This window comes from Homarus americanus, unplaced genomic scaffold (assembly GCF_018991925.1).
Source record: "Homarus americanus isolate GMGI-L3 unplaced genomic scaffold, GMGI_Hamer_2.0 scaffold13464, whole genome shotgun sequence".
Taxonomy (NCBI): domain Eukaryota; kingdom Metazoa; phylum Arthropoda; class Malacostraca; order Decapoda; family Nephropidae; genus Homarus; species Homarus americanus.
The window spans coordinates 171,223-184,435 of NW_024744529.1; the positions used below are offsets into that span (position 1 = coordinate 171,223).

General features: G+C 50.3%; 2 protein-coding genes across 2 annotated transcripts; both read right to left on the minus strand.

The window, feature by feature from the left end:
- Nucleotides 1–3,166: 3,166 nt before the first annotated feature.
- Nucleotides 3,167–7,939, minus strand: LOC121877968 (basic salivary proline-rich protein 1-like). Its single transcript, XM_042383930.1, has 8 exons — nt 7,483–7,939; nt 7,052–7,230; nt 6,318–6,630; nt 5,254–5,490; nt 4,681–4,886; nt 4,161–4,279; nt 3,524–3,705; nt 3,167–3,252 (listed from the first exon to the last, which is right to left on the minus strand). Exons 1-8 carry the CDS (start codon nt 7,937–7,939, stop codon nt 3,167–3,169), a joined length of 1,779 nt encoding a protein of 592 aa, XP_042239864.1.
- A 176-nt stretch (nt 7,940–8,115) lies between these two features.
- LOC121877969 (basic proline-rich protein-like) lies at nt 8,116–12,244 on the minus strand. Its single transcript, XM_042383931.1, has 7 exons — nt 12,238–12,244; nt 11,680–11,919; nt 11,063–11,345; nt 9,919–10,161; nt 9,316–9,667; nt 8,854–9,043; nt 8,116–8,453 (listed from the first exon to the last, which is right to left on the minus strand). The coding sequence occupies exons 1-7, from the start codon at nt 12,242–12,244 to the stop codon at nt 8,116–8,118; spliced, it is 1,653 nt and encodes a 550-aa protein (XP_042239865.1).
- Nucleotides 12,245–13,213: the final 969 nt, after the last annotated feature.

The following is a 13,213-nucleotide window of genomic DNA, read 5'->3' on the forward strand; positions in this document are numbered from 1 at the left end:
ACCACACTCAACGGAACATCTTTTATTATGGCCCAGGGTCTTGGTACACTGCCCCTCACTCTGTCACTAGCTGTTTCCCAGCCTCTCAACTCATAAGAAAATGCTTCCTCTACATTCAGTTCCTTCACAATTCCCACACTCTCCTTCTTGGAACATCCACCTCATTTCTCTCCCTCCATCTTTAAGTAACATGTCACACACACCACACACACGCACGCATGCACACTCACAAGCATCCTTAACAAGCAACCTCTTCTAAATTCTTGACAAAAATGTAGCCAATCTGGGTTTATGTGTCACCTAATTTAGCCAAATTATACATGGATAAAAAGTGAGAAATAAAGATGTTCTGGTTTATAATTAAAAGAAGACAAATTGTCAATCTTCCAGAGCTACAGCTAAACACCTCAGTTTAACATTTACCTCCACCTCACACTGGCTCACATTACAACAGAGGAACATCTGTGATGAAACAAAATTATCAGGGAAAAGCTCAAAATATTTCCATACACTAGACCACCTTAGATAGATAGATAGATATTCAATAAACTTATCATATAAGTTTACAATTGGTTTAACCTGCATATAGCCAATGCAGGTACTGCATACAGTTCAGCATACAGACAATGCAGGTATACAATTAAGCATGTATATAGACAATGCAGTTATACATTTCACCATGTATATAGACAATGCAGTTATACATTTCACCATGTATATTGACAATGCAGTTATACATTTCACTATGTATATAGACAATGCAGGTATACATTTCACCATGTATATAGACAATGCAGTTATACATTTCACCATGTATATAGACAATGCAGTTATACATTTCACCATGTATATAGACAATGCAGTTATACATTTCACCATGTATATAGACAATGCAGTTATACATTTCACTATGTATATAGACAATGCAGTTATACATTTCACCATGTATATAGACAATGCAGTTATACATTTCACCATGTATATAGACAATGCAGTTATACATTTCACCATGTATATAGACAATGCAGTTATACATTTCACCATGTATATAGACAATGCAGGTATACAATTAAGCATGTATATAGACAATGCAGTTATACATTTCACCATGTATATAGACAATGCAGTTATACATTTCACTATGTATATAGACAATGCAGTTATACATTTCACCATGTATATAGACAATGCAGGTATACATTTCACTATGTATATAGACAATGCAGTTATACATTTCACTATGTATATAGACAATGCAGTTATACATTTCACCATGTATATAGACAAAGCAGTTATACATTTCACCATGTATATAGACAATGCAGGTATACAGTTCAGCATGTATATAGGCCAGGGGTGGGCAATTATTTTTATTGACGGGTCACTTCATGAATGGTGGTACACTTCGCGGGCCACAGACTTAATGTAGATACAAAAGCATAATATTTGCACAAAGTAAAGCCTTGTATTTATATATATAGGAGTAAGGAAATATTTAGTAACATACATAGATATTTTGTGCAAATAAATACATCACTTCTTAGCTTGTATCTTTTATTATTACTAATACAAATACTAATATTAATACTACTAGTAATAATATAGAGTTAAGGTGCAGTATAATTAGTACTTTAAGTACTTGAGACGTTGTCTTTACTCTTCTCTAGGGAGGTGGTGGTGGTGCGGTTGAGTTGGTGTGTGTGTGTGTAGTTGTTATTATTACGACACACATGCCATGAACAATCGTGAAATTACGAGGAAAATTCATTGTTTTCTCTGTAGCAACACTGTCCCTTACCAGTGTTAGCCACCGGGTGTGTGTTCGTGGCGACCATCTGGTGAGTTAGAAGAAAAAACTTACCACGAAATCCAATAAGATCTCTAGAGCCCTGTTGATGAACCTGTGTGTATGGGGGGGGTAAGGGGTGTGTGATGGGCGTAGGGATGTGCAGAGATGGTTAGGTTTGTGTGATGGGATTAGGGACATGTGGAGGGTGAACGGATATAAGGGGTGTGTAGGGGAGGGTGGGGGGAGGTGTAGGGATGAGTGGGGCGGTGTAGGGATGCGTGGGGGTGTAAGATGGGTAAGGGATGTAGAAGGTTGTGAAGGGCGTGTAAGGGTGTTGGGGTGTGTGAGGGGCGTAGGATTATGTAGGCGTATGTGTGAGGAATGTAGGGGGAGTTTAGGGGTGTTTGACGGGGTTAGGGACATATGGGGTGGGGTGTGGTGTGTGGGGGTGTGGTGTGTGGGGGTGGTGTGTGGGGGTGTAAGTAGTGTGTGAAGGATGTAGGGATGTGTAGGGGTGACCAAAGGGGTGTAAGAGGTGTGAGGAATTTAGAGGTCTGGTAGGGTCCTTTCGAGGTGTGTAAGTGTGTGGGGGTGTGTAAGTGTGTGGGGGGGGTGTAGGGTCTGTAAGGAGTAGAGAGGGTGTGGGGGTGTGTAGGGCTGTATGAAGGTGTGTGGGAGTGTGTTGGAGTGTGTATGACTGTGTAGGGGTGTATGAGGGTGTGTAGGTGTAGGGTCGTCTATGGGTGTATGATGGTATGCAAGTGTATGTACAGTAGGGGTGGCACCTCAAGGCACGAAACTTTCAACAACGTAGTCTACGTTCCATCCTGAGAAGACAAGAGAACAAATGCCGGTATTTTCGGCGCCGACCCAGAGAATTTCCTAGGCAACACCGCTCCTGGGAGGCACTGCCGCCCCTTGCAGGTCTCCTGGGGACGGTTGTTTTTACACTATTTAGAAATCTGGGAGTTATGACGTTAAATAAATGCAATGGCCATCGCATTTCCTGTTTCATCTCATCCTGAACAACGAAAAGAAAATAAATCCAACAGCAAAACATAAGTTTGGGTGTTGTGCTGACTGACTGCTCTGTTCTATTGGCTGTAATTAGGTTGATTTACATTTTAATCCACAATCACAGTTAAGAAAGGATTGCTGGTCTTATGCATTATGCGACACCAAGACCAAGCAAGCTTTAGGGTTCCTGGAAGGCGACCCTAGTAGGGCCCTGGGAACTCCGCTGTTCTGAGAGGGACCCCGGGGCGATCCTGTCCTTGGGAGATCCCTGGGAATTCCATGGGGGTGACACCGTCCCTGGATGGCCCCTGGGTGCTGTGGCATTGAGGCAACCTAGGGTGCCGCCGCCATAAATGGACCCTAGGGTGCTGCGGCCCCTTCTGGGGGCCCTAAGGCACCGCCGTTACTTGAAGGTCTCTGGGGAGCCACCGCACCAACCAGGTCTCCTGGGGACAGTTGTTTTACACGATTTATAACTCTGGGAGACATGACGTTAAATAAATACAATGGCCATCGCATTTCCTGTGTCATCTCATCTGAACAATGAAAAGAAAAATATATCTCCAACAGCAAACATAAGTTTGGGTGTTGTGCTGACTGACTGCTCTGTTCTATGGCTGTAATTGTTGATTTACATTTTATTCCACCAATCACAGTTAGTTAGGCATTGCTGAAGCACACAATGACGAAGCAATCTAGAGGGCTCCTCAGGGGCACCTTGTGGCTCCTGGGGCCCGCCGCCCTTGGGAGGAACATCAGTACGACCACCCTGGGAGGCCACCTGGGGAAGCGCTGCCTTAGAGATCCCCGGAGGCGGCGCCGACCCAGAGAATTTCTGGTAGGCACCACCGCTGGGAGGGCCCTGGAGGTGCTGCCGCTTGGAAGGCACCAGGGCACGCCTGCCCGGGAGGACCCTCGAGGTGCTGTCCTCAGAATGCCTCTGAGAAGCAGTCCCTCAGAGTGCTGCCCAGCACGTCTCCTGGGGACAGTTGTTTTTACACTATTTAGAAATCTGGGAGTTATGACGTTAAATAAATGCAATGGCCATCGCAATTCCTGTTTCATCTCATCGTGAACATTAAAAAGGAAAGTAAATATCCAACAGCAAAACATAAGTTTGGGTGTTGTGCTGACTGACTGCTCTGTTCTCCTATTGGCTGTAGTTCGTTGGATGTACAGTTTAGTCCACCAATCAAAAGTTATGCATTCCTAAGCTCCTGAGAGGGGCACTCTTTTAGGCTCCTGGGGCTCCGCCCCTTGATAGAACCCTGGGTACTGACAACTGCTGGAGGCCTGAGGTGCAGCTGCCTTCGGATATCAAGGCACCATTCCGTCAAATTCCTGAGGCACCAACGCTCCTGGGAGGGACCCGAGGCGGCCACCCCTTTGGAAGGCACCCAGAGGCCTGGAACCCCTGAGGGTGCTGCCGCACCTGAGTCTGAGGCCCTGGGGGCACTGCCGCCCGTAGATCTCCTGGGACAGTTGTTTTTACACTATTTAGAAATCTGGGAGTTATGACGTTAAATAAATGCAATGGCCATCGCAATTCCTGTTTCATCTCATCGTGAACATTAAAAAGGAAAGTAAATATCCAACAGCAAAACATAAGTTTGGGTGTTGTGCTGACTGACTGCTCTGTTCTCCTATTGGCTGTAGTTCGTTGGATGTACAGTTTAGTCCACCAATCACAGTTAAGTAAGGGATTGCTGGACTTATGCATTAAGTACAACACCAAGACCAAGCAAGCTTTAGGGTTCCGAGAAGGAGGCGACCCTCATAGGGGCCCTGAGGACTTTGCCGCTCTGGGAGGGACCCTAGGTGACGCCACTGTCCCTAGGAGGGGCCCTAGGGGCGCCGCCAGTTCTGGGAGGGACCCTGAGGTCGATGCTGTCCTTGGGAGATCCCCAGGGAATTTTCCTGGGGGTGCCACCGCCCCTGGTAGGCCCCTTGGGTGCTGTTGCGCATTGGAGGCCACTTGGGGTACTGTCGTCCTTCAAATGATCCCTAGGGGAGCCCCAGCTCCTTTGTGGGCCCCTAGGGGCACCGCCACTCTTCGGAGGTCCATGGGGAGGCCACCACACTGAGCAGGGCTCCAGTGGGCATTTGTTTTTACACTATTTAGAACTCTGGGAGATATGACGTTAAATAAATACAATGCCCATCGCATTTCCAGTATCATCTCATCGATACCAGTGAAAAGGAAAATAAATCTCCAACAGCAAATCATAAGTTTGGGTGTTGTGCTGACTGACTGCTCTGTTCTCCTATTGGCTGTAGTTTTGGATTTAGATTTTAGTCCACCAATCACAGTTAAGTTATGCATTGCTGACGTAGGAAACAACGACCAAGCTAGAGGGCTCCAGGGAGTGTGCACCCGTGGTAGGGCTCCTGGGGGTTCCGCCGCCCTTGGGAGGAACAGTGGGGTACGACCACCCCTGGGAGGCCACCTGTGGAAGCCTCTGCCTTCAGGAGATCCCCCGGAGGCGGCGCCGACCCAGAGAATTTCCCTGGAGGCACCACCGCTCCTGGGAGGGCTCCTGGAGGTGCTGCCGCCCATTTAAAGGCACCTAGGGGTACCGTCGGCCCTGGGAGGACCCCTGGGGGCGCTGCCGCACCTGAAAATGTTCCCGAGAGCGCAGCTGCACCTGTGAGGTCTCCTGGGTGCTGCCGCACGTAGCAGGTCTCTGGGGACAGTTGTTTTTAAACTATGAAATCTGGGAGTTATGACGTTAAATAAATGCAATGGCCATCGCATTTCCTGTTTCATCTCATCCTGAACAACGAAAAAGAAAATAAATTCCAACAGCAAAACATAAGTTTGGGTGTTGTGCTGACTGACTGCTCTGTTCTATTGGCTGTAATTAGGTTGAGTTACATTTTAATCCACCAATCACAGTTAAGAAAGGGATTGCTGGTCTTATGCATTATGTGACGACACCAAGACCAAGCAAGCTTTAGGGTTCCTGGAAGGAGGCGACCTCAGTAGGGCCCCTGGGAACCCGCTGTTTCTGGAGAGGGACCTCAGGGATCCTTGGGAGATCCCCTGGGAATTTCCATGGGGGTGACACCGTCCCTGGGATGGCCCCTGGGTGCTGTGGTGCATTGGAGGCAACCTAGGGGTGCCGCCGCCCATAAAATGGACCCTAGGGGTGCGGCCCTCTGGGCCCAAGGGCACTGCCGTTACTTGAAGGTCTCTGGGGGAGCCACCTCACCGACCAGGTCTCCTGGGGACAGTTGTTTTTACATGCTTTATAACTCTGGGAGATATTATGACATTAAATAAATACAATGCCCATCGCATTTCCTGTTTCATCTCATCCTGAACAATGAAAAGAAAAATAAATCTCCAACAGCAATACATAAGTTTGGGTGTTGTGCTGACTGACTGCTCTGTTCTATTGGCTGTAATTAGGTTGATTTACATTTTATTCCACCAATCACAGTTAAGTTAGGCATTGCTGAAGCACACAATGACGAAGCAATCTAGGAGGGCTCCTGGTAAGGGGCACACCTCGTAGGGCTCCTGGGAGGTCTGCCACCCTTGGGTGGGACCCTGAGGGTACAGCCACCCCTGAGAGGTTCCTGGGGGAGCTGCTGCCTTCAGGAGATCCCCCGGAGGCAACGCCGACCCAGAGTATTTCCCTGGAGGCACCACCGCTCCTGGGAGGGCTCCTGGAGGTGCTGCCGCCCCGTGGAATGCACCTAGGGGAACCGCTGGCCCTGGGAGGGGATTCTCTGAGGGCACTGCCAACCCTCAGAATGCCCCTGGAGAGCGCAGCCAAGACCGGTGATATCTCTGGGGCGTTAAGCCCCTTGCAGGTCTCCTGGGGACGGTTGTTTTTACACTATTTAGAAATCTGGGAGTTATGACGTTAAATAAATGCAATGGCCATCGCATTTCCTGTTTCATCTCATCGTCAACAATAAAAATGAAAATAAATATCCAACAGCAAATCATAAGTTTGGGTGTTGTGCTGACTGACTGCTCTGTTCTATTATTGGCTGTAGTTCGTTGGATGTACAGTGTAGTCCACCAATCACAGTTAAGTTAGGCATTGCTGAAGTAGGACACAACGACCAAGCAAGCTAGAGGGCTCCAGGGAGTGTGCACCCGTGGTAGGGCTCCTGGGGGTTCCGACGCCCTTGGGAGGAACAGTGGGGGTACGACCACCCCTGGGAGGCCACCTGGGGAAGCCTCTGCCTTAAGGAGAGACCCCGGAGGCGGCGACGAACCAGAGAATTTACCTGGAGGCACCACCGCTCCTGGGAGGTCCCCTGGAGGCGCTGCCACCCCTTGAAGGCACCTACGGGTACCGCAGGTCCTGGGAGGACCCCTAGGGGCGCTGGTGCACCTGAGAATGTCCCTGAGAGTGCAACCGCACCTGTGAAGTCCCCTGGGGGCGCTGCCGCCCTTAGCAGGTCTCCTGGGGACAGTTGTTTTAACACTATTTAGAAATCTGGGAGTTATGACATTAAATAAATGCAATGGCCATCGCATTTCCTGTTTCATCTCATCCTAAACAATGAAAAGGAAAATAAATCTCCAACAGCAAAACATAAGTTTGGGTGTTGTGCTGACTGACTGCTCTGTTCTATTGGCTGTAATTAGGTTGATTTACATTTTATTCCACCAATCACAGTTAAGTAAGGGATTGCTGGTCTTGTGCATTATGTACGACACCAAGACCAAGCAAGCTTTAGGGTTCCTGGAAGGAGGCGACCCTTGTAGGGCCCCTGCGGACTCCGCCGCCCCTGGGAGGGACAGTAGGTGACGCCGCTATCCCTGGGAGGGCTCCTAGGAGCGCTGCCGCTTCTGGGAGGGACCCTGGGGGCGATGCTGTCTTTGGGAGATCCTCTGGGAATTTCCATAGGGGTGCCACTGTCCCTGGGATGGCCCCTGGGTGCTGTCGCGCATTGGAGGCAACCTGGGGGTGCCGCCGCCCCTAAAATGGTCCCAAGGGGCGCTGCAGCCCCTTTGAGGGCCCCAAGGGGCACCGCCGTTACTTGGAGGTATCTGGGGGAGCCACCACACCGACCAGGTCTCCTGTGGGCAGTTGTTGATACACGCTTTATAACTCTGGGAGATATTATGACGTTATATAAATACAATGCCCATCGCATTTCCAGTATCATCTCATCCTGAACAATGAAAAGAAAAATAAATATCCAACAGCAAATCATAAGTTTGGGTGTTGTGCTGACTGACTGCTCTGTTCTCCTATTGGCTGTAGTTCGAAGGATTTACATTTTAGTCCACCAATCACAGATAAGTTAGGCATTGCTGATGTTGGAAACAACGACCAAGCAAGCTAGAGGGCTCCTGGGAGGGGGCACCCCTGGCAGGGCTCCTGGGGGCTCCGCCGCTCTTGATAGGAACCCTGGAAGTACGACAACCCCTGGGAGACCCTTGGAGGCGCAGCTGCCTTCAGGAGAGCCCCCAGAGGCAGCACCGACCCAGAGAAATTCCTTGGAGGCACCAACGCTCCTGGGAGGGACCCTGGAGGCGCTGCCACCCCTTCGAAGGCACCTAGAGGTACCGCCGGCCCTGGGAGAACCCCTGAGGGTGCCGCCGCACCTGGGAGGGCCCTTGAGAGTGCCGCCGCACCTGTGAGGTCCCCTGGGGGCGCTGCCGCCCCTAGCACGTCTCCTGTGGACAGTTGTTTTTACACTAATTAGAAATCTGGGAGTTATGACGTTAAATAAATGCAATGGCCATCGCATTTCCTGTTTCATCTCATCCTAAACAATGAAAAGAAAAATATATCTCCAACAGCAATACATAAGTTTGGGTGTTGTGCTGACTGACTGCTCTGTTCTATTGGCTGTAATTAGGTTGATTTACATTTTAATCCGCCAATCACAGTTAAGTAAGCGATTGCTGGACTTATGCATTAAGTACAAGACCATGACCAAGCAAGCTTTAGGGTTCCTGGAGGGAGGCGACCCTCGTAGGGGCCCTGCGGACTTCGCTGCCCCTGGGAGGGACCCTAGGTGACGCTGCTGTCCCTTGGAGGGGCTCTAAGGGCGCTGCCAATTCTGGGAGGGACCCTGGGGGCGACGCTGTCCTTGGGAGATCCCCAGGGAATTTCCCTGGGGGTGCCACCGCCCCTGGTAGGGCCCTTGGGTGCTGTTGCGCATTGGAGGCCACTTGGGGGTACTGCCGTCCTTGAAATGGTCCCTAGGGGAGCCCCAGCCTATTTGAGGGCCCCTAGGGGCACCGCCACTATTCGTAGGTCCCTGGGGAGGCCACCGCACTGAGCAGGGCTCCAGTGGGCATTTGTTTTTACACTATTTAGAACTCTGGGAGACATGACGTTAAATAAATACAATGGCCATCGCATTTCCTATTTCATCTCATCCTGAACAATGAAAAGAAAAATATATCTCCAACAGCAATACATAAGTTTGGGTGTTGTGCTGACTGACTGCTCTGTTCTATTGGCTGTAATTAGGTTGATTTACAATTTATTCCACCAATCACAGTTAAGTTAGGCATTGCTGAAGCACACAATGACGAAGCAATCTAGAGGGCTCCTCGGAGGGGCACCCCTGGTAGGGCTCCTGGGGGCTCCGCCGCCCTTGGGAGGAACACTGGGGGTACGACCACCCCTGGGAGGCCACCTGGGGAAGCCGCTGTCTTTAGGAGATCCCCCGGAGGCTGCGCCGACCCTGAGAATTTCCCTGTAGGCACCACCGCTCTTGGGAGGGCCCCTGGAGGTGCTGCCGCCTCTTGGAAGGCACCTAGGGGTACCGCCGGCCCTGGGAGGACCCCTGAGGGCGCTGCCGTCCCTCAGAATGCCCCTGAGAGCGCAGCCGCACCTGTGAGGTCCCCTGGGGGCGTTGCCGCCCGTAGCACGTCTCCTGGGGACAGTTGTTTTTACACTATTTAGAAATCTGGGAGTTATGACGTTAAATAAATGCAATGGCCATCGCAATTCCTGTTTCATCTCATCGTGAACATTAAAAAGGAAAGTAAATATCCAACAGCAAAACATAAGTTTGGGTGTTGTGCTGACTGACTGCTCTGTTCTCCTATTGGCTGTAGTTCGTTGGATGTACAGTTTAGTCCACCAATCAAAAGTTATGCATTCCTAAGCTCCTGAGAGGGGCACTCTTTTAGGCTCCTGGGGCTCCGCCCCTTGATAGAACCCTGGGTACTGACAACTGCTGGAGGCCTGAGGTGCAGCTGCCTTCGGATATCAAGGCACCATTCCGTCAAATTCCTGAGGCACCAACGCTCCTGGGAGGGACCCGAGGCGGCCACCCCTTTGGAAGGCACCCAGAGGCCTGGAACCCCTGAGGGTGCTGCCGCACCTGAGTCTGAGGCCCTGGGGGCACTGCCGCCCGTAGATCTCCTGGGACAGTTGTTTTTACACTATTTAGAAATCTGGGAGTTATGACGTTAAATAAATGCAATGGCCATCGCAATTCCTGTTTCATCTCATCGTGAACATTAAAAAGGAAAGTAAATATCCAACAGCAAAACATAAGTTTGGGTGTTGTGCTGACTGACTGCTCTGTTCTCCTATTGGCTGTAGTTCGTTGGATGTACAGTTTAGTCCACCAATCACAGTTAAGTAAGGGATTGCTGGACTTATGCATTAAGTACAACACCAAGACCAAGCAAGCTTTAGGGTTCCGAGAAGGAGGCGACCCTCATAGGGGCCCTGAGGACTTTGCCGCTCTGGGAGGGACCCTAGGTGACGCCACTGTCCCTAGGAGGGGCCCTAGGGGCGCCGCCAGTTCTGGGAGGGACCCTGAGGTCGATGCTGTCCTTGGGAGATCCCCAGGGAATTTTCCTGGGGGTGCCACCGCCCCTGGTAGGCCCCTTGGGTGCTGTTGCGCATTGGAGGCCACTTGGGGTACTGTCGTCCTTCAAATGATCCCTAGGGGAGCCCCAGCTCCTTTGTGGGCCCCTAGGGGCACCGCCACTCTTCGGAGGTCCATGGGGAGGCCACCACACTGAGCAGGGCTCCAGTGGGCATTTGTTTTTACACTATTTAGAACTCTGGGAGATATGACGTTAAATAAATACAATGCCCATCGCATTTCCAGTATCATCTCATCGATACCAGTGAAAAGGAAAATAAATCTCCAACAGCAAATCATAAGTTTGGGTGTTGTGCTGACTGACTGCTCTGTTCTCCTATTGGCTGTAGTTTTGGATTTAGATTTTAGTCCACCAATCACAGTTAAGTTATGCATTGCTGACGTAGGAAACAACGACCAAGCTAGAGGGCTCCAGGGAGTGTGCACCCGTGGTAGGGCTCCTGGGGGTTCCGCCGCCCTTGGGAGGAACAGTGGGGTACGACCACCCCTGGGAGGCCACCTGTGGAAGCCTCTGCCTTCAGGAGATCCCCCGGAGGCGGCGCCGACCCAGAGAATTTCCCTGGAGGCACCACCGCTCCTGGGAGGGCTCCTGGAGGTGCTGCCGCCCATTTAAAGGCACCTAGGGGTACCGTCGGCCCTGGGAGGACCCCTGGGGGCGCTGCCGCACCTGAAAATGTTCCCGAGAGCGCAGCTGCACCTGTGAGGTCTCCTGGGGACAGTTGTTTTTACAGTATTTAGAAATCTGGGAGTTATGACGTTAAATAAATGCAATGGCCATCGCATTTCCAGTATCATCTCAACCTGAACAATGAAAAGGGAAAATAAATATCCAACAGCAAAACATAAGTTTGGGTGTTGTGCTGACTGACTGCTCTGTTCTCCTATTGGCTATAGTTCGTTGGATTTACATTTTAGTCCACCAATCACAGTTAAGTTATGCCTTTCTAGAGGGCTCCTGGGAGGGGGCACCCGTGGTAGGGCTCCTGGGGGTTCCGACGCCCTTGAGAGGAACAGTGGGGGTACGACCACCCCTGGGAGGCCACCTGGGGAAGCCTCTGCCTTAAGGAGATCCCCCGGAGGCGGCGACGAACCAGAGAATTTCCCTGGAGGCACCATCGCTCCTGGGAAGTCCCCTGGAGGCGCTGCCACCCCTTGGAAGGCACCTAGAGGTCCCTCCGGCCCTGGGAGAACTCCTGAGGGTCCCGCTGCACCTGGGAGGGCCCCTGGGAGCGCCGCCGCACCTGTGATGTCCCTTGGTGGCGCTTCCGCACTTAGCAAGTCTCCTATGCACAGTTGTTTTTACATTATTTAGAAATTTGGGAGTTATGACGTTAAATAAATACAATGGCCATCGCATTTCCTGTTTCATCTCATCCTAAACAATGAAAAGGAAAATAAATCTCCAACAGCAATACATAAGTTTGGGTGTTGTGCTGACTGACTGCTCTGTTCTATTGGCTGTAATTAGGTTGAGTTTCATTTATTCTCCCAATCACAGTTAAGTAAGTGATTGCTGGACTTATGCATTATGTACGACACCAAGCCCAAGCAAGCTGTAGGAACATCGAGGCTACCATTATCCACGAACAACTACGCTTTACTGGTCATGTTTCCCGCATGGACGACAGTAGACTGCCAAAACAGCTACTTTACAGTCACCTAACGAATGGTAATCGTAACGCTGGCGGGCAACTGAAAAGTTATAAGAATAGTCTTAAGACAATCCTGAAAAAGAGCCAAATCGACCCCCTCACCTGGGAGACGATCGTTCTACACCGTAACGCTTGGAAGAACACCACACGAGAAGGTGTCAATAGTTTCGAGTTATCCCGACTACGTAGCGGGGCAGACAAGCGCCAACGCCGGAAAGATGCGGCAGCCGCCCCTCCCTCACTAGATGTAGCCCTCCACACATGGAACATCTATGGACGACCCTGCCGGTCCCGTATCGGCCTCTCGAGTCACCTCAGAGTTCATACTCGATTCCGAGGGACAGCAGAGTAGTAGTATTATATTGTGTGTGTTTTAGGAGTTTAGGGACATGTAGTGGCGTGTAAGATAGGACATGTGGGTGTGTGTGTGTGGTAGGGGATGTGTGTGGGTATATAGGGCGGGTGTGGGAGTATAGGGCGGGTGTGGGTGTATAGGGCGGGTGTGGGAGTATTAAAGTGGGCAGGCTACTCTGTTGACCAGTGGCTGACCTCGCTGGTCAAGAGTCTTCACTGCTGCCTCATGTCATCAAGCTGATTAAATATTTGCTCAAATTACATCATGAACCCTCGACAAATACTTCGCCAAGACGAATTATTTGCCGTCAAGAGTCAGCAAACAAGAAGTCTCGGAGTCTTGGTACACGACCGAGGGAAACACACTAGTGCTCTGAGATTGACATTCATGAAAAATTAATATATACCCGAACAACCCAAGAGGTAATTCTCTCTCTCTCTCTCTCTCTCTCTCTCTCTCTCTCTCTCTCTCTCTCTCTCTCTCTCTCTCTCTCTCTCTCTCCGCAGGTGTGAGTGACGGCGTCTTGATTATTCACATTACCTGATTTTTTGAGGGGGGTCATCTAACACC

Bases quoted from the DNA above. Each gene is read 5' to 3' on its own strand.
- LOC121877968 (XM_042383930.1), bottom strand. From the start codon at position 7,939: ATGATACTGGAAATGCGATGGGCATTGTATTTATATAACGTCATAATA. The intron at 5,491-6,317 runs GTGTGCCCCTTA...AACTGTCCCCAG, and splicing joins CCTCCCAGGAGCCCTACGAG to AGACCTGCTACGTGCGGCAG. The intron at 3,706-4,160 runs GTTGGTGCCTCA...CCTCCCGGGCAG, and splicing joins CTCGGGTCCCTCCCAGGAGC to GCGTGCCCTGGTGCCTTCCA.
- LOC121877969 (XM_042383931.1), bottom strand. The intron at 10,162-11,062 runs GTGCACACTCCC...CAACTGTCCCAG, and splicing joins CCCCAGGAGCCCTACCACGG to GAGATCTACGGGCGGCAGTG. The intron at 9,668-9,918 runs GTGCCCCTCTCA...AACTGTCCCCAG, and splicing joins AGCCCCAGGAGCCTAAAAGA to GAGACGTGCTACGGGCGGCA.